The sequence below is a fragment of the Lonchura striata genome, chromosome 3 (assembly GCF_046129695.1).
Source record: "Lonchura striata isolate bLonStr1 chromosome 3, bLonStr1.mat, whole genome shotgun sequence".
In the NCBI taxonomy this organism is placed as follows: Eukaryota; Metazoa; Chordata; class Aves; order Passeriformes; family Estrildidae; genus Lonchura; species Lonchura striata.
Genome location: NC_134605.1, coordinates 11,616,282 through 11,639,830, shown reverse-complemented (window position 1 = coordinate 11,639,830; position 23,549 = coordinate 11,616,282). Strand labels below are relative to the sequence as shown.

The following is a 23,549-nucleotide window of genomic DNA, read 5'->3' as shown; positions in this document are numbered from 1 at the left end:
ACAACACATGGGGAGGGGGGGGAAGATTATTAGTATGTCATTCATAAAGGCATAATTACATACGCAGATACAAATATCACTTTTGTTTGACCCTGGATTGAATGTTTTCAAAAAGGAATGAAATTGTTGTTTTTCACTATAGAACACAATTATTGCATGGCATTTATTTACGTATTTCCACTTGACCAGGAGGCCAGTCTTGAAATATTTGTATGTTAACATATTTGGACATAATTTTTGTTTTGTTTACTTGTGTTTAACTCTTAAGTTGGAGTTGCAGTAAGTAGTCATTTCCAGTGTGATTTTTAAATACAAGTCATTAATAATGAAAAACTTCTTTTTGAAAACCTAAGATAATAGATTTGCAATAACAAATGAATTGTTGCAGTTCTCCCTGTTTTCACAAGTGGACAGTGGTGAATTCCTGAACACAGTAAAAATAGAGAGATTTCTTTTTTGTCTTTTGCAAATTTTTTGTTTACTGAACCTTTCAAATCTGCCAGTGATTCTTCTGTGGATTTTTGAAGTATTGATCCCAACATGTCTCTTTTTCCTTCCTCAATCTTTCTTGGGTCTCCCTTAAGCTGCAGTAAACCAAGTAGAAGCCCAAATCTAGTGGAGGCTGCATGAAATCTTGCATGAAGTCAGCTGGAGAGAGCAGAAGACAGGAGTTGTCCTGAGAGCAGCTTGACTTGTCAATAGGTGAAAAACTCAGGTTGTGCAAGGATAATTATTGCATTCTTCATATTGCTGGGCAGCCCAACCCCTTCTCATCTTAGTGCAGGAGCACAAAATATTTGGGTCAGTGAGAGCTGTTCAGGTGTCACATGTAAAAGCACACCTGGTGTACAGTAATGACACAGGAAAAAGATGTGACAAAAGAGCACAGAAAGAAGATTTTGAGCTTTCTGCCTCCCTGGGTCAAAGCTCAAAGCAGGCCTCTGTTAGAAAGAACTTTTCTTACAACTTCCTTCAGAAGGAGTGCTTCAGAGGAAGCACTGGTGCTCATACTTGCAATAAAGTCATACCTGGAGGCTGAGGTGGTGTTATGCCAGACACTTCCCAAAGTCCAAAAATCTTACGTGAGTCTTCATGGGTCGTCATCTGTGAACACACTTTGACACTTGAGAATTGTGTTTTCAGAATAAATTTGTGACTAAACACTAGTAATATGTAGATGAAAATATTTAGCTTGTAGTAATTAATTTTAATGCTGGTGGGATGGGGGAGACTATATAATTTTTTTATTAAATAGTGTGCTTTATTAAATGTAGTAGGTGGTTCTCAAATTAGATTTTATTGTTTGGTATAAAATAGACTTGAATAATTCCATGCCTAGTTAATAAATTGGGCAAAGTTATTTTTTTATGGCACTTGAAGTAATTTATTTGAAATTTTAAAGGAAATTAATTGTTAAGGATAAAAGTGTGAAAAAGAGGATAAACTCTCATATATGTAAAAATTATGAACCTTCTCACTCTCTTTCTCATTCACTTTCCTGTTTTTTTATCTCTCTGCCATTTTATAGCAAAAAATACAAATAAATGCAGAAGTATAACATTAGAAAATAACTGCTGGTGATTATGGGATGGACAACTCTTATTTTCACTAACTCAGCTGCAGACCAGTAACCCTGAAGTGCTGTGCAAGCTGCAGGGCTCCGAGGGCAGGCTGCCTTTGCCCTGCTGTGTGACCTGTTGTGTTTAAAGCAAGTGGCCTCACCTGAGGAGCCTGCAGGGGCTCCCTGCTTCTCACAGGACTGAAATCCTGCTTGTGGGGCAGCCCTGGCAGGGCCTGGGCCCTCGGTGTCCCCAGCACAGGGCCTGGGGTCACTTGTGCCAGGCTGGCTCAGAGCGCTGGGCTGGGGGCTGCTGCTCTGCTGGGGGGACCCAGGGGCTGTGGCAGGGCACACTTTGGGCTGCACGTTTTGAATGCACCTCTGGTTAAGCATCTAAAGTGCTTCTGTTTAGTGTGGTCAGTATAGCAGTTCTTGTTCCTTTCTCTGTGAGCATTGCATCCCTTTGCTCCCTGGCATCCTTTCTCAGGGCATTCTAGAAGATGGCAAGGGTCATCCTGATCTGGTGCTAACTTTGTTTATACTTAGGGCAGAAATCATTAATTAACCTAAATTAATGGATTAACCTAAATTTTCGTTTTTACCATTGGACTCAAGCTGTTAGCATTCCCTCTTTGTGTTTTTAATATACTTACTTTCACCACAACCAGTGAGATACTTTTTCCCCTTGAAAAACAAGTCTTGTCTTAGCCAGGGGGATGAAGGGCAGGAAAACTTCACATTATATTATTCAAATTAATTTTTTAAAGTGTCAAGGTTTTTCTGTCTTTGCTAAGTTTTATTTGAAATACCTGGGAGTATAGAAAATCTGTTCCTAGGCAATGATAAATAGTTTCTTCTTTTATTGTACTTTTTAAAGGAATTTTGCCTGATAAAGAGAGTGTTAAAAAAACTCCAAAGTGTTAAAGAATGTATTTTGGAAAAATATAAAACTCTGTTTTATCCAAATAAGTAACAAAAATCCAACAAAAAACCCACCAACTTTGCAGATGCCCAGTGGGATGGATACTTATTTTTTCTTTTACAAAGATTCTGTTCAAATTCCTGCATTTTCCAGCATTTTTGTACAGTCTTTTAAGTTGAAATGTCTTGACATTGCATTTCTTCCTAAGTTATCAAAGGAGACTTGCTAGCTTTAAGCCAAATTCTTTGTCACATGTAAGAGGTACAGAAACTTCCTGATTTATTTTGCTAAAATTATGTTTTGAAGTCTGTGAGCTTTTTTTAATATGTGTAGCATTTGGCAACATGAAGAGTCCTGGTTTGTATTTTTCAAATGTAACTTATTTCTGGACATATAACTTAGATGCTGTGAAGGAGCTGTTTGCCTCTGTAACTTGAAGTATTGATAAATCTTAGTGTGGTGCAGCAAAGCATAAAAAGCTTTTTTTGAATTCTAAAGTTAATGGAAGAAATATATCAATATTTAACTAAAACCACCAGTTTCCTCAAAGACAGACACAGACCCTTAAAATACCCTGCTAATACGGTAATTTACCTTACTGAACTTGCAGTTTAGTTTTCAGTCCATTTTTGCTAATATTGCTGATGAGTTTAAAGCTGTTATACAGAATTATTCAGTGTAGGCAGAGATGGTGATGGGCACCAAACAAGTTGATCTTCCCTAGTTTTTGCTTTTGAGGCAGCAGGTGGAGAGTAGTGACCACTTTGCAGCTTGAGGCACACTCTGAAATGAGACTTTACTGAAGTTTAAAAACAAAAAAGCAGCAGCTGAATCTTGGATGCAGCTCTTTAAATATTTATGTAATAATACAAATCTATGTGATAAGCAAATTGTGGTTGCTGTAATTATTTCCTGCTGGGGTAGCAGATCCAAATAACTGTGGACATAAGGGTATAGTGACAGTGATGATATTTTCGTGTTTCATAATAAAAAAAAAAGTGTTTTTTGAGTGAAATTAAGAGATCTCCCTTTTTTCTTTTTTTTTTTTTTTTTGCCTTTTTTTTTTTTTCAGGAGGGAAACTGTGGTCTTACGTCAGTAAGTTCCTAAACAGAAGTCCTGAAGAGAGCTTTGAAATTCCTGAATCCAGAACATCCAGTTCAACTAAAATTTACCTGGAGCAACCAACACCTACTCCTAAAGAAACTGGTAGCAGCACTGATTCCAGAGAAAGCTATGGGGAGAGCATGCTGAAGGTGGTCCCACTGAGGAGCAGCCTGACACCAAGCTCTCAGGATGACAGCAGCAACCAGGAAGATGGTCAGGAAAGTTCCAAGTGGATGGACTCGGCATCCAGCTCAGAAGAAGAGTGCACCACTAGTTATTTAACGTTGTGCAATGAATATGGGCAGGAAAAAATTGACTCTGGCTCCCTAAATGAGGAACCAGTGGCTAAAGCAGAGAGTGAAGGGCTGCATACCAAAGAGAGGAGTTCCTTGCAGAAGTGCAGTGTTGTTGGCAGTGACAGCTTCACCTCCCAGATTGCACCTCAGGAACGAAAGCTGTTCATCGACGATGCCGAGTCAGAAATAGCCAGCCCTGCAAGGATACTGGACTCGTTAACTAGATCCAAGAACAGCCCCATGGAGCTCTTCAGGATAGACAGCAAAGATAGCACTAGTGAGCTCCTGGGGCTTGAGTTTGGAGAAAAATTATATAACCTGAAATCAGAGCCTTTAAAGCCATTGTTTTCTGTCCCAGATCATGACAGAAGCTTGGATGCCCTGGAGAGCAAAATGGGTGTTAAAGCTCATGACACTGTGAGCAGGGGTTCAAATGACTCTGTGCCAGTTATCTCCTTTAAGGATGCTGCTTTTGATGATGTGAATAGCATTGATGAAGGAAGGCCTGATCTCCTAATAAACTTACCAGGCATGTCTGATGAAACAGAGGAGCCAGCTGTGACAAGGCCAGCAAAGTTTACAAAATCTGATAGGGACATGTCAGAAGTAAAGTTGTTAGAAACACCTGATGTCTTGCAATTAAATAATTCTGCAGAGCCATGCAAAGCATTTGATCAAGAGCCAAATTCTGTGGCACCAGAAGTGGGCGATCCTGCCCACAGGGAAGCACGTGAGCAAAGTGGTGTCGCTCAGGGAGCTCTTGGGACCCTCTTTACTTCTGACCAAGAGGTAGGTGCTTCAGAAGATGGGGCTCTGTTCCAAGAGCTTGGGGCCTGCTCCTTAAACATGACAAGCAAAGAAGAAAGTTCATGTGTTTCCAACCCGATCTCAGGTGCTCCAGAGGTTAGCTTGGACAGAGACGTGCTAAGGAATGAAGGAGTGTCACTGTTTTCCAGTGAAACTGAAGACAGCAGGAAAGAGGAGACGGACTCAGCTATGTCACCAGCAGCTGAAAGTAAAAAGACTGCACCAGAGAAGGAAGACAAAGTAGCAGGAGCAGGGCAGAAGGAAATACATCAAATTTTTCAGGACCTCGATGAAAGATTAGCGCTAACCTCCAGGTTTAATATCCCGGAGGATTGCATTCAAAGATGGGCAGCTGAAATGGTGGTAGCCCTTGATGCTTTACATAGAGAAGGAATTGTGTGCCGCGATTTGAACCCAAACAACATCTTATTGAATGATAGAGGTCAGGAACTTTTGCAAATGCATTTCTTTTTATTCGCTGTTGCTTCCAATTAACTGAGTAGGCGTTTTATCTTGTAATTAGTATCTTCATTTCCTGTCTAGAGCTTCATTATCAGTGCAGCAAATTCACCCCCAGTAATAGCTTCTAGTACTTAATGATGCCATTATTCTTAATGATACTGTTTTTAGCTACAAAAGGAGTAATTACAGTTCACTTCTGCAGAAAATGGAAGGGAAAAATGTTTTGATTTCTCCTGTCGTTTTGTTTTTAGGACACATTCAGCTAACGTATTTTAGCAGGTGGAGGGAGGTTGAAGATTCCTGTGACAACGATGCCATAGAGAGAATGTACTGTGCCCCAGGTTAGAGCAATCACCTACAACGTTTCACTTGGAAAGTAGATTTGCAGCTTTCATTTTCTCATGTAGTCTCTGTAGCATACGGCTTGAGATCATGCAATATCTGAGTTTTCTTTGCTTCTTTTTCTTAATGTCTTAAAAAGCTACAGGAATCATAACTGCTTTATTGTTGAACTGTGGCCGTGTTTGTTATGTCATTTCCATAACGTGTAATTGTATTGAATGTCTTGTTTGAGCAAGTTAGGAATGTTCTGTTTTCTTCCAGTTTTTTCCTGTGTGTGAGTACATCTTGGTAAATGAAAAGGTGGCACTAAGACCCTTAAAAATACAAAAATTTATTCATGCAAAGGACATGGGTGGTGGGGGAAGAACCACCGAAGTTTGAAAAATACAACCCTAATAGGCTCAGAGATGCCTCTGACAGTTTTGATTTGCTACAGAGGCTTTGAAATAGTTTAGAGAGCTCTTTCCTTAGAACCGCTTTCATCAGTCCTGAGGGTGATAAAATCAATATCTCTTGGGATCTTATAGCAAGGATGGCACTTGAAACTGAGCCCTCCCTCTTTTCCTGTTTCCAATTTATTTTCTGCTAATATAGTGGTCTGTGATTTTTGGCAGTGACTGCCAAAAATCAGGTGTTCCACATACAGCTTCATATTTTAAAAATTTCATAGTTAACTTATAAAAACTATGTTTAGAGTTGAAATTACTATATTTTCATTCCAACTTTGAAATGCCAACATAACTTTCTGCTGAGTGCGTGGTCTGGCCAGGCATTGCAACTTGGCATGCAGGTAGTCCTCAAGCTCAGAGTCTGCAAATGTGTTTAGAAAAAATTAGAATAATAGTTGCCAGCCATGGAAGTTCTGAATTTAGTTTGGCATCAGGTGTTTCTTCTGTGCTTTTGTTCTGCAAGTGAAATGCAGCAAGGAAATGCCTCTGTGAATAAAGGTTGGTAGGGTCTCAACAAACTTTGAATGTCAACTTCTTGAGATAAATGAAAAATAACATCTTTTCTATGCAAGTCAAAAGGGCAAATATTACAGAAAATAATTCTTTTCACCTATCGAAGTAAATCCAACACCTTCGTTCTACCCTCATGCCACTTTTATTCAAGAACAAAATAATTGGGGAATCCCAGCAATTTCTATGTTTGTTAAATAGATGGCTGTCCTGGTTGCCAACATGTATGACAACCTGTTAGAGAAGGTGTTTCCCGTGAACAAAGCGCTCCCCAGTTGAGTTCTAGCGAAGATGGAAGTGCAGCATTTTCCCACCCTGTCATCATTAATGAGCTGTGAAAGTCAAAGCTTAATTTTTCTGTACTTTAATGAGGATCCAAAGAGAGGTGCTTTTTGCCCCCTAAGCCCCAACCAGCCAGCTCTTGCAGTAATTAAGTGTTTAGGGAGCAGTTGAAATAATATTTAGAAGTCCCTGAATGCAAGAATAAAGTTTTCCACACCATCATTATTTCCACCTCACAGCACAGGTGTGGTACCCATCCGGGCTTTTTTTACTCAAGTTGTCCTCCCCTCTCTGCCCTACCCCAGGCTGCATTTTCTTTGTGTGTGTGTGCAAGGTGAACATTTGCAAATGCAAGTATTAGATATATTCAAGGTGGATGAATTGGTACCGCTCCATGATTCTTGCATTTCATACTTGATCTTAGTGCTATCTCTGTGAAGCATGCTTGTACTTTATTGTAGCTGTAACATTTTAATTTTTAGTAGGAGATAATACTTGGTATAATTTAGCAGCACAAAATATATTTTGGAGCCAAGTGTCATTCTGTTATGAGGAATGGTTCAGTAATGGTGTATAGCTGTGTCCACAGCAGTTTTCTTAGGGCTACTGCTGCTGGTAAATGTGGCTTTAGAACTTTAGACCAGTGTTAAAAGAAATAATCACATTAATAAGCTTTCTCTAGGTTCCAGTATTACAGGGGGAAAGAAGGCTTCATTTGGATGATAATTTTTTTTTCATTTTGAGGAGTGTACTGTGTCCCTGCAACCCCTTTATCATGAAAGCATTGCTTCTCAAGATGCTTCTTGGAATAAGGATTTTGAAATTATTTGTGCTTCTGTTCAGTACACTGGGAACAAGTTTTGAGGTTTTATTATTATTTTTTAAGTTTCTTTTTTATATAAGTGTTTCTCACAACTTGGTATTGCCTTTTTTTTTTTTTTTTTTTTTTTTTTCCTGAGGGAAATGCTATAATTTTGTAGAGGTGAACAATTATCTTCACAAAATTTTATCAGGTCTTAAGATTTCTCAACGTAATAAAAAACAGTGTCTAAAGTGACTCAAAGTGAGTCTTTATCTTGTTCTGAATTTTCCTGGTTTTCAGGGTTATGTGCTGTGTTGCCCTGCCTCTGGGTAGTCAGCCTTCCTTCTCCTTTTCTTTCCTGCTGAAGGATGCAGTGAAACTTGGCTTGTAAAAATTTTGTGATTAGGTTTCTGTGTGCTTTTAGTAGAGTTTGAGATGGAATAAATTTGGATATGATAACTTGTATTCTACCTGATTTCAATAATTTAGCGCATTCTTTCAATGTATGCAAGAAAGGGAAGGTGTCTGTCAATAAACATTGCTTTTTAGGGTCTACTGTTGGAGACTGAGAACAGATGATGAGTTTAGGGCTGCAGTTCTTTTTCTGCATTGATTTTTGAGGAGCAAATTTTAGAGGCAGAAAAAGGGGAGGGTGAACATGAAATTTAAAGAGATTGCAGGATATCTTTAGTTTAAAATAGATGGAAAATTGTATTGCAGATTTATATGAAAATTTTAAACATGTATTTGAAACAGTTGTGTCTTTTCAGTTGTTGAGGTATCAGATGTTGCTTTTCCACAGTGTAAGTTGTAAAGTGATTTGCAGGGAAGTGCATGAAGATGTATTTAAATCTTAAGCTGTTATATGTGTTGAAGAAAAACATGAAGTCTAAATTCTACAATTTATATATTGAAAACGAGTTGCTGGATGGGATAGGGATAGTAATGTATTAGTGTGGAAGCTTTGGAGGGCCAAGGGAGAATAGAGGTTCACCTGTGTGGAACTTGCTTGCAGGATGTAGGATTTTGTGTTTAAGGTTTTCTGTGCATCAGAGTGTAAGTGTGCATTAAGATCAAGCTAGGCAGTGTGGGTACAGCAACAGTGATCAGATCCCTGCCCTGGGGAAGTGCAGGGACTTGTTCAGCTCCTGTTGTCTTAGAAAAACCAGAGAGGCAATTTGAATGCATATGTCAAAAAGATATTACGCAGCGCATATATAAAACAACAGAGCAACTGCAACGATTATAAATGCAGAAGCGTCAAGAAGACGAGGAAAGGGAATAGTTGAAAAAGCTGCGAGCAGTATAATTAGTTGTGTAGGAAATAGCAATGGTCATTTCGCATCGTGCCTAAGTGAGGAGCAGGGCAGCATCTGCTGCAGGAGCGGCGCTTCCCGGCTGCCGACGGGAGGTGGCATTGCACCATTGATGGATGCTGCTGTCGCACTGGCTGCCCCCAGTTTGCTTAACTTCTCTAAGAGCTGGAGACGAAGATGCGGCTCATTTGTAATGATTTGCGCATCAAGAGTTGTGCTCGTAAGCTCGCGGTGTGTTACGGTGCTGCCGAATCTGTTGGTGTGGCTGGGTAACTTTACTGCTGTACAGTTCTGCTCAATTTAAAAAAAACCCAAAAGTTCCTGAACCAGCTCTGGTTCAGCAGATGCTTAAAAGTACTGTCTGTGCTATACTTTGATTAATACCCAAACTACATCTTTGCTGTTTGCCTATGATAACTCTGTTGTTTCTCTAATTCACAAGGTAAACGTTAGGTTATAAATCATACATATAAACTCAACACCACTTCAAGTAAAACTGTGGGGGTTTGGCTAAGAATGACCTATTTGCTTTTAAGTAAGAAATTAAGCACTTGTAACTGAGAATTTCTGCTGTATTAATACGGCTGAGGTGATTATAGTGAGGTTAATGTGTTTTGTTTCCTTTAACTTTCCTCCTCTTTATAGTAATTTTGTTTTCTGAACATTTAAAAGTGTGCTGAGCAGCTGATGTCTGAATACAAAGTTATTAGCAGATCAGATGAGAATGATTCACTTCTGTTTAAACAGCTCTTTGCTCTCCATGCCCCCTGAGAACTCTTATCACATATTTGTCCAAAAAATCCCCACGAAAACTAACAAAAAATCCCTTGATTTATCCACCTGCCTGGTGGCTGATTGTATCAGCAATGTATCTCTTTATCTCTTGGTTAATGTGCCTTGGTATTCTGAAGGGGGGAAAATTCCAGTAACAGATTCAATTTACATGGACAGAAACTTGAGCAAATGCCAGCCTAGCAGGGGGGCCATTATTCTGCTCTATAAATAAGTTTAAAAAAGAAACACACACACACACACACAAACCTGTGAATCAACATGTTTTGGTCTAATTGAGAGAAAAGCAAGATAGATGAATTTTGAAATGCAAATTATCACCTTCTGTTATTTTAAGTATTGGTTTTGCCAACATTGTGATCTTAAATATAAAGAGTTGTTAACTTTTTAATACAGTAATAATTGTGTTCCATTCTTGACTGTTACAATTTAAAAAATAAAATTGGTAACTTTTTTTATAAAAAGCTATCTCACTATGGTTAATACCTGTGAGAAAGACAGAATTGTCTACAGCTGTTGCCTAGTCAAGGCTGTCTTCGGGTAAAGCAGATTTAAGTTGAGGATTTTCTCATGAGGAGAAATCTTTAAGGTACTTTTTCAGTCTAACCTGTGAAGTGTCATGTTGTAGAAGCAGCTTGCTGGTCTGACATCTTGTGTAAATATGATGTGTGAATGAGATGTTTTATTTACACTCCCCGAGTTCTTGTTCCAGCAGCAGGGATGCTTTCTGTTGCATCCCTGTAGTGTTTTTGGAGGACGAGGTTTCAGAACTGGGCTGCCTTTAGAGTCTTTTTTCTTTTTTGTTTAAACAAGTTTTCACCAGACTGTGTTTACTAAAAACTGGAGATTTGCTGCTTGAGATCCTAAAGCCAAAGGGAGCTTAGCTTCCTAGAAAATGTAAGTAGGAAACTGGCCATCAGTAATGCATCATATTATTCTGATGCTTTCATAAGCTGTGTGCTATAATCAAGTCTTATTTACACAAACTAGCATTCACAGAAGCCTACACACAAATATATGGTAAATTTTGTTTTATGTAACCTGCTGTTACTTGTGCACAGTGCAAAACCTAAGCAAAAAGAAGACATCTGTGTAAAGGATTTTGTTCCAAAAAAAAGAGAAAAATGTTTCAATGTGCAACCTGATATTTGTACTCCCAAATAAAGATGTCACTTTTGCTCTTAAACAATTGAAAATACAGATGCAAAGTGCAGCTGGTCACCTAAAATAGATGGCATGAAAATAAAAATTGCTAGTTGATATTGTTAGCCTGCATGCTATAATTTTTATTTACTGAATAAGGAAAAAGATTATTTGCCTCTGTTTACCAAATAGACATTTGATGCAGAAAAACCTGCATATTATTTGTGCATGTTTTTTTCAGTAGGAGTTTGCAGGCACTCATTAAATCTGCTATTCTGTATTATAGTAATTTAATTTGAGTAGATTGTTTAAGAAGCAAAATAACTGTGGTAGATTAAAGTGCCATTGACCCTGAGAGGTGTCGAGGGGTGGGCTGGTCTCTTGGTTATAGTGTGGACTTCCTGCTTTTTATCTCTGACTCTGTCCTAGATTTTTGTGTGACATTAATGTCTCAGGATTATCCTAAAAAGAAAAGAAAAAATCTGGGTAGGTGAAGGAGCTTTGGGCATAAAAATCAGAAGGATGGGCTAGCTTGATTTGAAAATCTCTGGTAATAGGAAACAGGATCAAACACAAACATTAAAAATACATGGCTGGTGTGAATAAGGTCTGGATGTGCAGAAAAAGTTCCTGTGAGGCTTAGGGTAGCAGTTTTACAGCAACCATTTGGAGTGGGACAGCTCTCTAAAGACCCCAGAGTGTCCCACAGAAAACAGTGACAACTGACTGCTCCCAGAATAGCAGAATGCCATGAACTTAGGGTTGGTAATTGAAAGCACAGGTTTTGAGAGAGCATCAGGTACTTTCTGAAAAAAATCTGATCTCAGGCTTGTAAGTACACAATGTGTTTCAGGTGAAGTACATGATCTTGTGGTTTTTCTTAGACTCTAAATAGAACAAGCAGTAAGATGTACCCAAGCTGTTGATTTGTAAAAATCTGATGTTTTAGTCTGGCTTTCATAAAAGCCAGTTGCTAACTCCAGAAGAAAACTGTACTTTACCTGTGTTTATTTATGTCTATAGTTATTACAAGTATTAATATTACAGATGGGACTAAACCTTGAAGTCAGTATACAAGATGCCTTGTGAAAATAAATGGAGCTAGCTATGTGGTTAATTGGTGTTTGCTTTGTTTTGATAACAGAACAGTAATAAAACTTTGTCTCTTTCATCACATGATTATTTTAGAGCAAGTTTTGATTCCATCTTGGGCTGCTTAAAAGAACAAACACTGTTCTCTCTATTTTTTTTTTTTTTTTTTTTTTTTTTCCAGAGAGGAACATAGATGCCCATGTGTTTTTTAATAACTTTTAAATGAAACCTCCTATTTTCATGCTCCATTTGATCTTAGCAAATGTTCATTGGACTTGCCTCACTACTTTATTGTTTAAAGACCATGATAAACTTCTTATACTTAAATATAGATGGTTCAATACTGTGCTTTATAAATTGCTGAAGCATTTTAGGCAAAGCATTATGGCCAGATTGCTTGTGGGATGTTTTATTTAGTGGCTGTATCTTATGTTATCTTGGCTGACTGAGTCTGATGAGAGTGAATTAGGTTGGAATCATGATTCTCTGCAAATGTTTCTTTACATATATAGATATCAAAATATGATAAAACAGTAATGTTTTAAAATTAAGGGAGTGTAATGTAAATAGAATTTCCAGGGTCTCTAATGGTTTTTCATGCAATGTTTATTTTAATGGTCACAGAAGGGGAAAACATTGTGTTTCTTTTCAGGATGTTGAAAAAGTCCAATTCCTCATGAACAGTTTCAGACACCTGATGGTAGTTCAGATGGGTCTCCTTTTTTCTTATCAGTGCAGAAATGATACTTGAGAGTATGCTGTTTCTGCTTGCAGTGTGGGGTAAGGGAAAAGCCTCTCTGTGAGCTAACTGGAGATGCATTTTTTTTTTTTAATATATATTACTGTTTATCCTACAAAATGTTTGATTAAGTTTTTGTTCTTGGTGATTCACGAGCCATCTGGCCTGAGTTGCACAGTGAATGTCTAAGGCCTCCTGTAAGCCTGGCTTCTTCCATGGTAACTACTGTTTGCGTGTGCTGGTCATGAGGCATTGTCAGCCCTGGAGGAAGCTGTGTTTGGAAAAAAATGTGGCAGGTGTGGTAGTAAAAGCCTTTGAAATCCTTCAGCAAGAAGGGTTTATATTTCAAGTTGATTTGTAAAGAGTGAGAAAATAAGAGTTGTTTTGCCATTGATAGCTTTATTGCGAATATGTGTTCAGGAGAGGGGAAGTTCTGCTTTTTCTTTGGAACTGGCACTTCTGTTTAAAATACAGAATGTTGTCAGCTATGTCTCTCTTATCAGGAACTAAGGTATTGCCGTGTATAATGCAAATATTGAGATAAGTATGGAAACCATAAAGAAATGGCCTTACAGTTGAGACCAGCTGCTCTGGAAGGAGGACAGTGCCGGGTAGTGAAGCTGTTTACCTGTACCATCTGTCTCAGTCTAAACCTGATAGCATTTTACAAATCTCCTTCCCTTCAGTTATCCCAGTGGCTGCTGTTGGAATTGCCTTGTGCAGGAATTTAGCATTCATGTTGACTTGTGCGTCATGGTGCTGGATGTCATGGCCATGCTTTGGGAAGGGAGAAAGAGGAAAGCTCTCTCTTTAATGAAATTGCAGTAAAGTTGGAAGAGCTATTGACTTTTTTTCACCCTACTTTATTATTTCTCTGATTTTCTATCAGAAGATGATAGGAATGTGTTTTTCTGCCAGTCCTAGAAACCCCAACACAGTGTACATGTGTACACGTGTTTATTTTTGTACAAATCCGGGTAAGGTCCTTCATTTCAAGGTTCATGGAGGAAAGATTTGGCACAAATATCCCCATGTTATTCACTTAAGCTTATGTGTCACTACCATTTATTGTCTAAATTACTTTGCTGATGGATTGAGATGAAAATGTTTTCTTAGTGAAGGCAGATATTGTAGTTCAGATTTATTGCAGTATTGAAGCTTGAAAAAAAGCATATGCCCTGTGTGGTATATTACATTAGCCAGCTACTCTGTGTCCCTCAAAAGCACTTCATAATCTACAGTTTCTAAATTTTCCCATGATGTTTAGTCAAGATAAAATGCAGTAATATTGATGTGGTGTCCTGGCCTTATTATGATCAGTATTTCATCAGAAGTCACGAGACCTGTTCGAAGGAAGGAAATATAAACAACATGTTTATTTGTAGTGTACACAGTGATTTTTAATTTATTATTTTTTTAAGGAAAACATTTATTTTAACTTGAAATAAGGAAACTTTGGAACCTAGTGAAAGCAGCTGGAAGGTAGATATTGCATAATAGGAAAGACGTTGAGCTAAAATTTAGTTTTTGTAAAGAAGGGGACTCAGGTGTTGCCCTCAGCTGAGTTTTCCATTTTGTGTTCTGTGTGGGTTCAGATGACTTGTTATGCAGCTTCTGCTTGTGCATGAGAACCCAGGCAAAGTCCTTTAGCCCTGGAAGAAATCTGTGTTACTTGCCTGTTCTTAATTTATTCCACTTGTGTCATTTTGGTCATGGCCAAAAGTGGATGGAACAGTTCAGTGCTGCTCTTGTCAGAGAACTGCAGTGGCATTTGTTTTGGCATGTATTGAAAGTGTTTGTCCAGTTGAAAATATGAGCTTGGATTTTGAGGAAGTGGACTCTGGTTTGCTTTTTGACTCTTATTCTATACATGTCCATTTTCTTCATCAGTGCTACTTCCTGTAATGAACAGTTGTGTGAAAGAAGGCAGTGTAACTTTGGTTCTTTAGGGAATTGGATCAGCATCTCTGATTGCCAGCATAAAGGAAAATATCACCAAAACTGAGTAAATTTTTTTTTTGTATAATTTCTTTTCCCTGTGCTCTGAATGATGTATTTTTTTCACATTTAGGTAATTTATTTTTTTTTTTTAAGTTGGGCTCTAACTCATAAGGCCCATTTCCACTGAACGCCTTTGGGAAAAATGGATTATTTCCTTCTGTGGCATTATTCTAAAATTTACGGTGTGTCAATATGGGATAGTTAATGGAACTGAGAATGTAGTAGTCAGTCTTATTAATTCTTGGCTTTGCTGTCCTTATTCTGTAATAAGTGTGTAATTTAATTTAGAAATAAAGATCTTGTTGGAAAGAAAGCTCCCTTGAACTGAAAAGGCATTTCCATTTAGTAGGTTTCAGTGGTGAAAACCTTTCACCAGCTGATTTATGTGGAAAGGCCCAACTTTGGTTTTGGTGGTTTTTTTATTTTTGTTTGTTTGGGGTTTTATTTGTTTGAGGTTTTTTTTTCTTTTTTTTGTTTTTTTTTCTTTTTTTAGAAGATAGCTACCTAGAAGCTCTGGCTTTCTGAAGGACTTTAATTGCAAGAACACATTTTGGTTTTTACACAAATTATCTCAATTTACAGTAATTTCAACATCATTGGGGTGCTTGGATGGGATCTTACAACATTTTAAAAATTCATGTAACTGTCCTGATATGGTTCCTCATATGGTTGCTGTTACATCTTTGTAAAAGTTTCTTGATGCTGATAGGAGCATTAATCTGTAAGGAGTGGAATAAATTCTGATGTGTGGTACCCTTATAGTGCCATATCGGTTATTCCAAGGCTGTTAAATGTAGCCAGCTTTTCAGTGTGAGGGATGTGCTACCTCAAGAAACAAAGTCTGAGCCATCCTTCCTTCTTGCTCTTGCAACAGCAGCCTGAGCTTAGTTCTGTGAGGTGCTGAGCCTCTTCCAGTTTGTGTGGCAGCTGCACATCCCTGAGCTCAGCATGGCTGTGCTTCCCTGCCTCTGGGGAGCTCTGAGGTGATGCCTCCCTCTCCCTGACCCTGGGCTGGGACTCATCTGGAGCTCTCCTTGGCCATGCTCATGCTAAGCTCTATAAAATGATGAGCAGGATTTTTCTGCCCATGCTGTACTGCTTTTCACAGCAACAGCTATGTGACTGTATGCTAATTGTTGTCCTCTGCTGGGGAGCTGGTGTGGCTTTTGCCACCAAAGCTATTTTAGTACGGCTTCTGCAGTTTTTTGACAGTCAAAATGAAGATTTCATCTTCATTGCAATCTGGTTTTCTGCCTGTTTTAGAGCAGACAGTGTGGTGTGTTTGTATTTAATAATTTTTGTAGCTTAAAGCCTGAGTCAGTGAAGGCCAAGTTTTTTGCATGCATCATGCTACTGAATAGGTATGTGTGTATGGCTAGGGACTGTCACCCCTGTCTCCCCTCCCTGCTGTCCCTTGTGCCTGTGCAGCAATAGCAGTGTTGGGTTGGATGCAGGGGGAAACGACTTTTTATAGCAATGTACAGTTTGGGCTGGGCTGTAGCCATACACAGTTACTGGCTGTGGTTATGCTGTGGGAAGCAGATTTGCTGTCTCTCTGTGAGACCATTGTGAAAAGCCTCCCATAGGGATCCCAGTAAAGGGTGTGGGTTAGCCTTGAGACAAATCCTACTCTCAAAGGCAAAACTAAGGCATGCAGTAGACTACTGCACCCTCCCTTGTGCTGCTTTTCTGGATGTTTTAGGCCACTCTGACCTGTCCAGCTCTTCTGGCCATGGTAAATTCTCTAAATGTGCTTTGCTTTACTGTCTGTCATTGTTCAGTTCTGTCCAGAATAGAAAAATCATAACTGTAATGCCTAGAAGCCTCGAAAGTGCCTATGTACGCATGGAAAAGACAAATTATGCATGAAATGTATGGTGTTGCTGTGCTTGAACAATGCAATCTGTAGGTGGCTAAAGGGCTAACTAAATTGCAGGCATAATGAAAGCTCTGTGGTATTTAGTATATGTTCTGTCAGCATTAAACAGTCACCTTGTAAATATATGTTAATTTTGAAGGTGTAACTGACCTTTTTAATATTAATTGAAATGTCTCATGTTTAGAGGTTGGTGCTATCTTAGAAGAGACAGAAGCCTGTGACTGGTGGAGCCTGGGTGCCATTCTTTTTGAACTCCTCACTGGGAAGGTAGGTCTGGGGGCAAGTGACTCAATAAAAGTGACTTCTTGGCCAGTAATTTCTTACCAGCGATGTGTCCAGGTGTGATTCCCTTGATTTTCTTTCTCTGATGAGCTTTGCCAATTTGAGCGCTCTCAATTTGCTTAGTCTGCATGGGACCAGAGAAACAAAGCATGTTCAGCCTTCAGCAGAACAACTTAATAAAGCTGTACCAAACTAAGGACTAAAAAAAAAAAATAACCAAAACTATGCTGCCCTCTTAGCTACAGTGAAATCCAATTTTTCTAACATTTCATCTGTACATGTACAAAACTTTTGCCCTAGTGCTTCCAGTACTATTTCCTGAAACTGTGTAGAAGCCATATATTACACATTAATTTAGTATTTTGAGACAAAGAATGCTTGGACAAATCAAACTGGTGATTGGTTGACAGCTCTGCACAAAGAATACAAAGTCCAGCAAATTCCCAGCCTCTTCAAATGTGAGCAATAAAACAGAGGCCTTAAGATGTAAATGTTCTAAAGCTCTATCTCAGGGATAGATAGATATCATCAGCACCTGTAGACATTCTTCCCAGAACCAGTACTTCATACTGGGAAACACTGAATTTTGGCTTTGTGTGTTAAATTTGCATGACTAGTAGGAGATAATCCAATACTGCAATTTTGAAATTAATAAATATGCCTTCCTACTTTGATTTATTTTTTCCCTTTTTCCTTTTCTTCTCCAGTCTCTGGTTGAGTGCCATCCATCAGGAATAAACACTCATACTTCTTTGAATATACCAGACCATGTATCAAAGGAGGCCAAATCACTGATTCAGCAGGTGGGTGAGGGGAGAATTTGTTTTCTCTGTGTGTGGATGGGTCAAATACTTACCTACTTAAGTTTTTCTGGTGAAGTAAGTGTAAAAACAGAAAGCTGCTGGTAGGAATGTGGATGGCCGTTTTGTCAGCACTGATGAGTTTTGCGCAGTTGTCTTGTTGCATTTGCAAACTTCGACTTGTGCTGCCAGCTGGGTCTGTAGAAAACTGGAGTGCTTTGCCATTTCTTCAAAGAATAAGTTTGGCAAATGCTTTGGAAACACCTGCTGGTGATGCATGAACATTTGAGGAATTCTGCTCTAAATGTTCATGGAAACATTTTTCGTGAACTAAAGTGAAAAATACTGATGCCAATTCAGCAAAATAGCTCAAAGTGCTATGAAACCTGTAGCAGTGATTTGAAGTTACAACCTCACTGTGGTTGGCAATGTGTAGCTCAATTCCAGGAAACTTCTGAATGCCATTTCTGAAGAAAAGTACTTTAAATGGTGAATCCAGTGACTTTTGTAGTCAGAAGATAAGTGGGTAGGTTGGACAAAAGGCAAAATTGTAAAATATAGACAAGCTTCCAGACTGATACACCATTTTAAAATTAATGGGAATAGTACTGTTTGATGGTTTTAGTTTACTCTTAGCTTTAGGTAGTCATAACTGAATATGTAGTACAGGGTCTTGAAATTCAGTTAATGCAATCTTCCTGCTAGTTAATTTTGGCATAACTGTGGAAGTGGTGCCTAGATCTGACCTGTTCCACTTGAAAAGAAGAAGCAATATATGTGAATTATGCTGTTCAGCTTTGAAGAGGATCTTGCTAGTGGGTACATAAATAGTGGCGTGACTTAGACACAGTTTTGAATAAAGCAGAGTGGACAAAGTATTTCTTGAAGAAAACAAAGGAAACAGATTTTGAAAATTCAGTGAGTGAGAAGACCCAGTGACAGATGATTGATTTCTGTGCTGTTACTGTGAAATGATTAGTGGAAATGGAACTGTATGCTTGGACACCACCTATTTTGAATAAGTGACATGAAGTCACTGAAGGTGGAAGTACGTGTCTGGAAAAGGTGGAAAAGGAAATGAGTAAAGAAAAATCCCATTTCTATATAATCTGCATTTATATAGTTGGATGGTAGCAAATTTTTACCTTAATCCACAGATGCTATAAGAGAGAAATAGCTGAAGGAAAGCAAAATCACATTTAATGAAGGGAATTCCTCCCTTTAAGACTAGAAGACAAACGTGTCTTCTAGTGTGACTGCCAGTGCAGGATTTTTTTTTGCTGTAGACTAATATATTGCCTATTTTCACATATGCCAAAGAATGTCTCTTTTGCCACTGGTGGGTTTAAGTGGCAGATGTATTTCTGCCACTCACAGCTGTGTTACAAGACCATATGTATTGAGAGAACAGTCTCCCCAGATCAAGCTGTGTAGTGTAGGGTGGTGACTTATCTGGTGGAGGTTTGGCTATATGAAGCAGTAAATCACATTTTTGTTGTGTGACTATCCAAGGAAGCTGACATTCATTGTTGAGGAAGCCTTGTCAGGAAAAGGAAGAGAGCTCTCTTGGCATGGATAGCAATTTGTCATTGTGACTTTCCTTCCCCCCACTGCCAAGGGTAAACAGGTCAAAACATCACAGAGTAACTCTCGGGGATCAGTGTTCAGCTATACAGAAAATTGTGTCAGGCGTTGTCTCCTGCTGTGGCTTCCAGTCCAGGTGACTTCATTGTAAACATCATCTTCATTTAGCCAGCATCTGAAAAACAGAGATCTGTTTATATCTGCTGAAAGATAAAGTTGTTTTTTGATGTTGGTTAGGTATTTTGCACTCAGGTTTTTGTTTTCAGGAACCTTCAAATTCTAGTACCAACAAAATATGCAATGTGACTTTTCAATAGGTGTCTGTTTCAGTTTACATTTGTTTTCTGAGATTAAAGTTATTCTAGAAAGACAAACTCCAGAAAATAAATGACCACATGTGATTTCCCTGTGCTGGTGCTGCCTGTATTTCCAGGGAAGGCAGATACACCCTGGCTGCATCTGTGGCTTGTGGGAGATACCAGAGCAGCACTGTTCACTGTCAGCAAGCTACTTTTACTGTGTGACACTGACTGCAAATAGCAGAGCCATTCCTATGTTTATGGATGTAGGCTCACTTAGATGTTGACTGCATCAAGATATGAATACACATTTTTCCAAGTGACAACTGGGAGAAGTTATCCTATTAGCTGTTGCAGAAAAAGCAAGCAAGAGATCATGCCTTTGTACTGGCTGTAATTGAATAGCGTATAAACACTTCTTGAAAACTGCAAAATATGTTTGTGTGTCTTTATTAGTCTCTTTGGAGTTTACCTTTGCATTCCCTTTTATATGGATTGGTATCTTTAAACAGATGTAAATATTGTGATTTCCTTTTCACATGAATTCAGCATGTGATGTACAACTAAAAAGCAAACGAGGTGCTGAATTTCAGGAAATTTCCATGAAGCCATTAGGCTGTTTTGTTTCTTTCACTGCAGTTTTGACTTTTCAGTTTTAGGCCATTTCTAGGACTCTTTAAAACTTTTTTTTTTTTTTTTTTTTTTTTTTTAAGGAAATGGAGAGCTGGCTATGTTATCCTGATATTTTAGGACCAATTAAAAATTTATGAAACGGAAAGTTACAGACCACTGTCCCTGATGTAGCCATAACACAGTGGTGTGAGCAAAGGTTAACATGAAGCAAGCGCAGCGTCCAGAGTTCTACTGATACAGGCTCTGGCTGCTGCTGTCTCTTTTTAAAATGAGGTTACACTTAAAATGAAGTCCCAGTGTGCAGTGCTTCAGGGAATTGCATGCTGTGATCAGTAGTCTCTGAAGACTGTAAGACTGATACTCAAGGAAAGGAGAGTCTTCTTCCATTTACTGGATTTTAGGAATTTCAAGTATGCTTTTGCACTCTTGAAAGTAATTCATAGAGCAGGAAAACAGTAGGATGTCCCTTACCTTAGACCTTTCTGGAACTTTTAAGCAGTTGTTTTTGTTCTTACTCACTGAATCATGTGTTTTTTTCTTTTATGTCAAGCTTTTGCAGTTTAATCCTGCGGAGCGTCTTGGTGCTGGTGTTGCTGGTGTTGAAGACATCAAATCTCATCCATTTTTCGCCCTTATAGAATGGGCAGATCTGCAGAGATGAGAGACACGTGCCCTCTGAACAAACTCAGGTCAACTGGACAAGTTTCTCTGGCACAGGAGCACCCTGACTCGCTTCCTTTGGATGTCTCAAACCACTTGGATGTAATGGCTAAAGGATGCTGGAGCAATGGAGCCAAAAGTGAACACTTTTAACAAGAATCGCTGGTTGTACAGGGTGCTGGCTTATTTCTACCATAGCTGGTTGCTTCATGTGTGTGAGTCCTTTCATCAAAGGAAAGTTTGTGAGGCAACTCCTGGGCAGCATGTTTGGCACTGCCAGATAAGCAGGGGCAGGAATGTCCTCCTGGTGCTTTGTCTGGTGATGGAAGTGTCTACAGACTGTGCCAGTTGAAAGTATTTTTTTATTGTGTCAATAGACCATTTCCCAATGCTAAGTGCAGCTCTTGTGGGGGTAGGGAAAGAAAAAGCAAATAATTTATTAATGGTATAGGCTAAAGAAAATACTAAATAAAATCCTGAAATGCTTTATGCAAAAGTTGACACATTAAAAGTAATATATCCATTAAAAATTAAGAAAGCTGTTGCATAATACTGTGGAATGTGTCTTGAAAATAGCATATCATTTCCCATTCTGGAAAGAGCATATAAAAGGCAAATAATGCTGTCAAATGTTGTACTTTGTTGGCTGGCAATGTCTGTTTAAAACTCTTGACTATTGTATTTGATGAGCTACATGTTAAAGTCACTACAGAAAGGGAAATCTTCTTTTCCTCAGCTGGATAAACACTGCTTTAGCACTCTAATAAGGAGCAAGAACACATAACACTAAATAAATATATAAATAAAAAAGGAAAAATTCTTTCATCACTGCAGCCACTGCTTTATCACTTAATGAACTTTACTTCCTCTAAGTGTCCTATTTTTAGCTGCTACTTCAGGAAAAAAACCTTTCTGCTCGTGTTCTTGTGCTTGAGGAAGCTTCTGAACTCCCCTGTTTGTTTGTTAATAGTCTTAATAAATCAAAGAAAGCCTTCACCCACTCTGCTGCTTGAACAGGAAAAAGCTTGGGATTTGCTCATGCCAAATGACTAAGTGACATCTCTGAGCAAACCCTAGTGGGTAAGACTTGGGCAGGAGCCAATTAGCTGACCTGTTTGTTTGCTAGAAACGTCTGGAGAATGGGAGAAGAACATAAGACGTGCAGAATATTTTGCTGACTGCTGCTAAGCAAATGTGTGGATTCCTGATGTACAAATGCTGTACACTGCAATGTACAGAGTATGTATCAATGGGTTTTTTCCTAAATATTTCCTTTGCTTGCACTCTTTTTTTTCCCCCTCTCTTTTCTTCTGCCCAGCTTTATCCGGAGAACAAAGGGCAAATTCCTTTGGGAAAGTGAGGTGACAGCAACGATTATTGAATTTACAACTCAAAAAAAAAAAAAAAAGGTATCCTTCCATTTGTATTTTAGCAGTGTATTTTATGGGCACTCCCAAAAGTGCATCTGTACAGTCTCCATCTGTTAGACACCAGGTCGATGTATTCAAATAAAGTGGAAAAGGAAAATGCTTCACTTAAACAAAGGAAATCTGGAAACTTTTTTTTCCTTTTAAAATTATTCCACTCCCCTCTTTTATTTTTTCTTCCCTTTCTTGTGATCGCCAGGCCAGCAGAGGGGCTGTCACAACACTGCAGGCTGTAAGCAGGTCACTGGTATCACTGCCTACCCAGTGCCGTCCAAGATTACATCACTCGCAGAAGCTGCGTTGCAACCCGCCACCCTCTGGCTTCATAACAGGAACTCCCTCAGGTGAGCCACAGGAACAACTTCCTGTGCCGAGCGGGTCGGAAATCTCTAATGCAGAGACCTAGCTGATCCCGAGCTTCCTTCCAGCACTGCCCTGGCTGTGACTTTGGAGAGGGCTCATTGCTCAAGGAAAGCCTCCCTCCCCTCGGCCACCTGACTCCCTCCCTGGGGCTCTCTAGCCCAGCCACCACATAATGCCACTGCCTGTGTTGATCTGTCCCATCACATTTGCCTGGTGATAACTGTACAAAAAAGTATTTTCCATGTTACTTTGAAATGCTGTTGTTTTCAAGTTGTGCTCGTAAGCAAAGGCAGGATAAGATAGCACGGGAGCACAAGCTGGTTTCTGAGAGCAGCAGCAGGAGAACCCTGTTCTGGCAGAAACCAGATTATCAGTCATTCTCACTGCAAAGCATTCGGTTTAATTAATGGCACCAACATATTTTTTTGTCAAGTATGTTAGTAGTGAGGAAATCTAGATCATGAAGAGTAGAAGGAATGGCAATATGACTTGCCAGAAATGAGCTTTAGAGATGCTACAAGTATTTGTAACATTACCACTGACTCAGATAATTGTTTGTCAAGAGAAGCATGGTCTGGAGTTTATTGCACAAAACCAGTCTTGCTTCTATTTTTATTTTTTTTTCCTTGAACGTGTATTATGTTGTATTGGTGTTTACATGTATTCCTTTAATAAACAAAACCTTTCAAACCTAATACAGACCTTGGCTTTCTGAACTTCACATTTAGTTCTTGAAGACTGACCTTACCCGATCAGTGCTTTTTGTTCTTTGCTTTAATGAGTTGAGATGCTCTAGATACCCACTTTTTGGTGCCTGTTACAAAGCCCTGCGATGCACATCTCCATTTGGATGACTGTTCATTCCTACTTCTTTCTGTTACACCAATAGCTAGTATTAAAACAATTTAGAGCCTTTTTTCCCCACAAGAATTAGCTACAGTCTATGTTAAACACGGTAAAATAAAAGTATAGATTTTCCTACTCTCCTGTGGATGTTCAGGTAC

At 38.9% G+C, this 23,549-nt stretch overlaps 1 protein-coding gene across 1 annotated transcript in view; it reads left to right on the top strand.

The window, feature by feature from the left end:
- The window catches only part of RPS6KC1 (ribosomal protein S6 kinase C1), an 85,346-nt gene extending 62,106 nt beyond the window's left edge, over positions 1-23,240 (top strand). Inside the window, exons 12-16 of the mRNA XM_021547610.2 lie at positions 3,553-5,130; positions 5,402-5,491; positions 16,682-16,764; positions 17,487-17,582; positions 20,646-23,240. Of these exons, the coding sequence (XP_021403285.2) occupies positions 3,553-5,130; positions 5,402-5,491; positions 16,682-16,764; positions 17,487-17,582; positions 20,646-20,756 (1,958 nt within the window). The 3' untranslated portion in view covers positions 20,757-23,240. The remainder of the gene's footprint in view (positions 1-3,552; positions 5,131-5,401; positions 5,492-16,681; positions 16,765-17,486; positions 17,583-20,645) is intronic.
- The last annotated feature ends 309 nt before the right edge of the window (positions 23,241-23,549 follow it).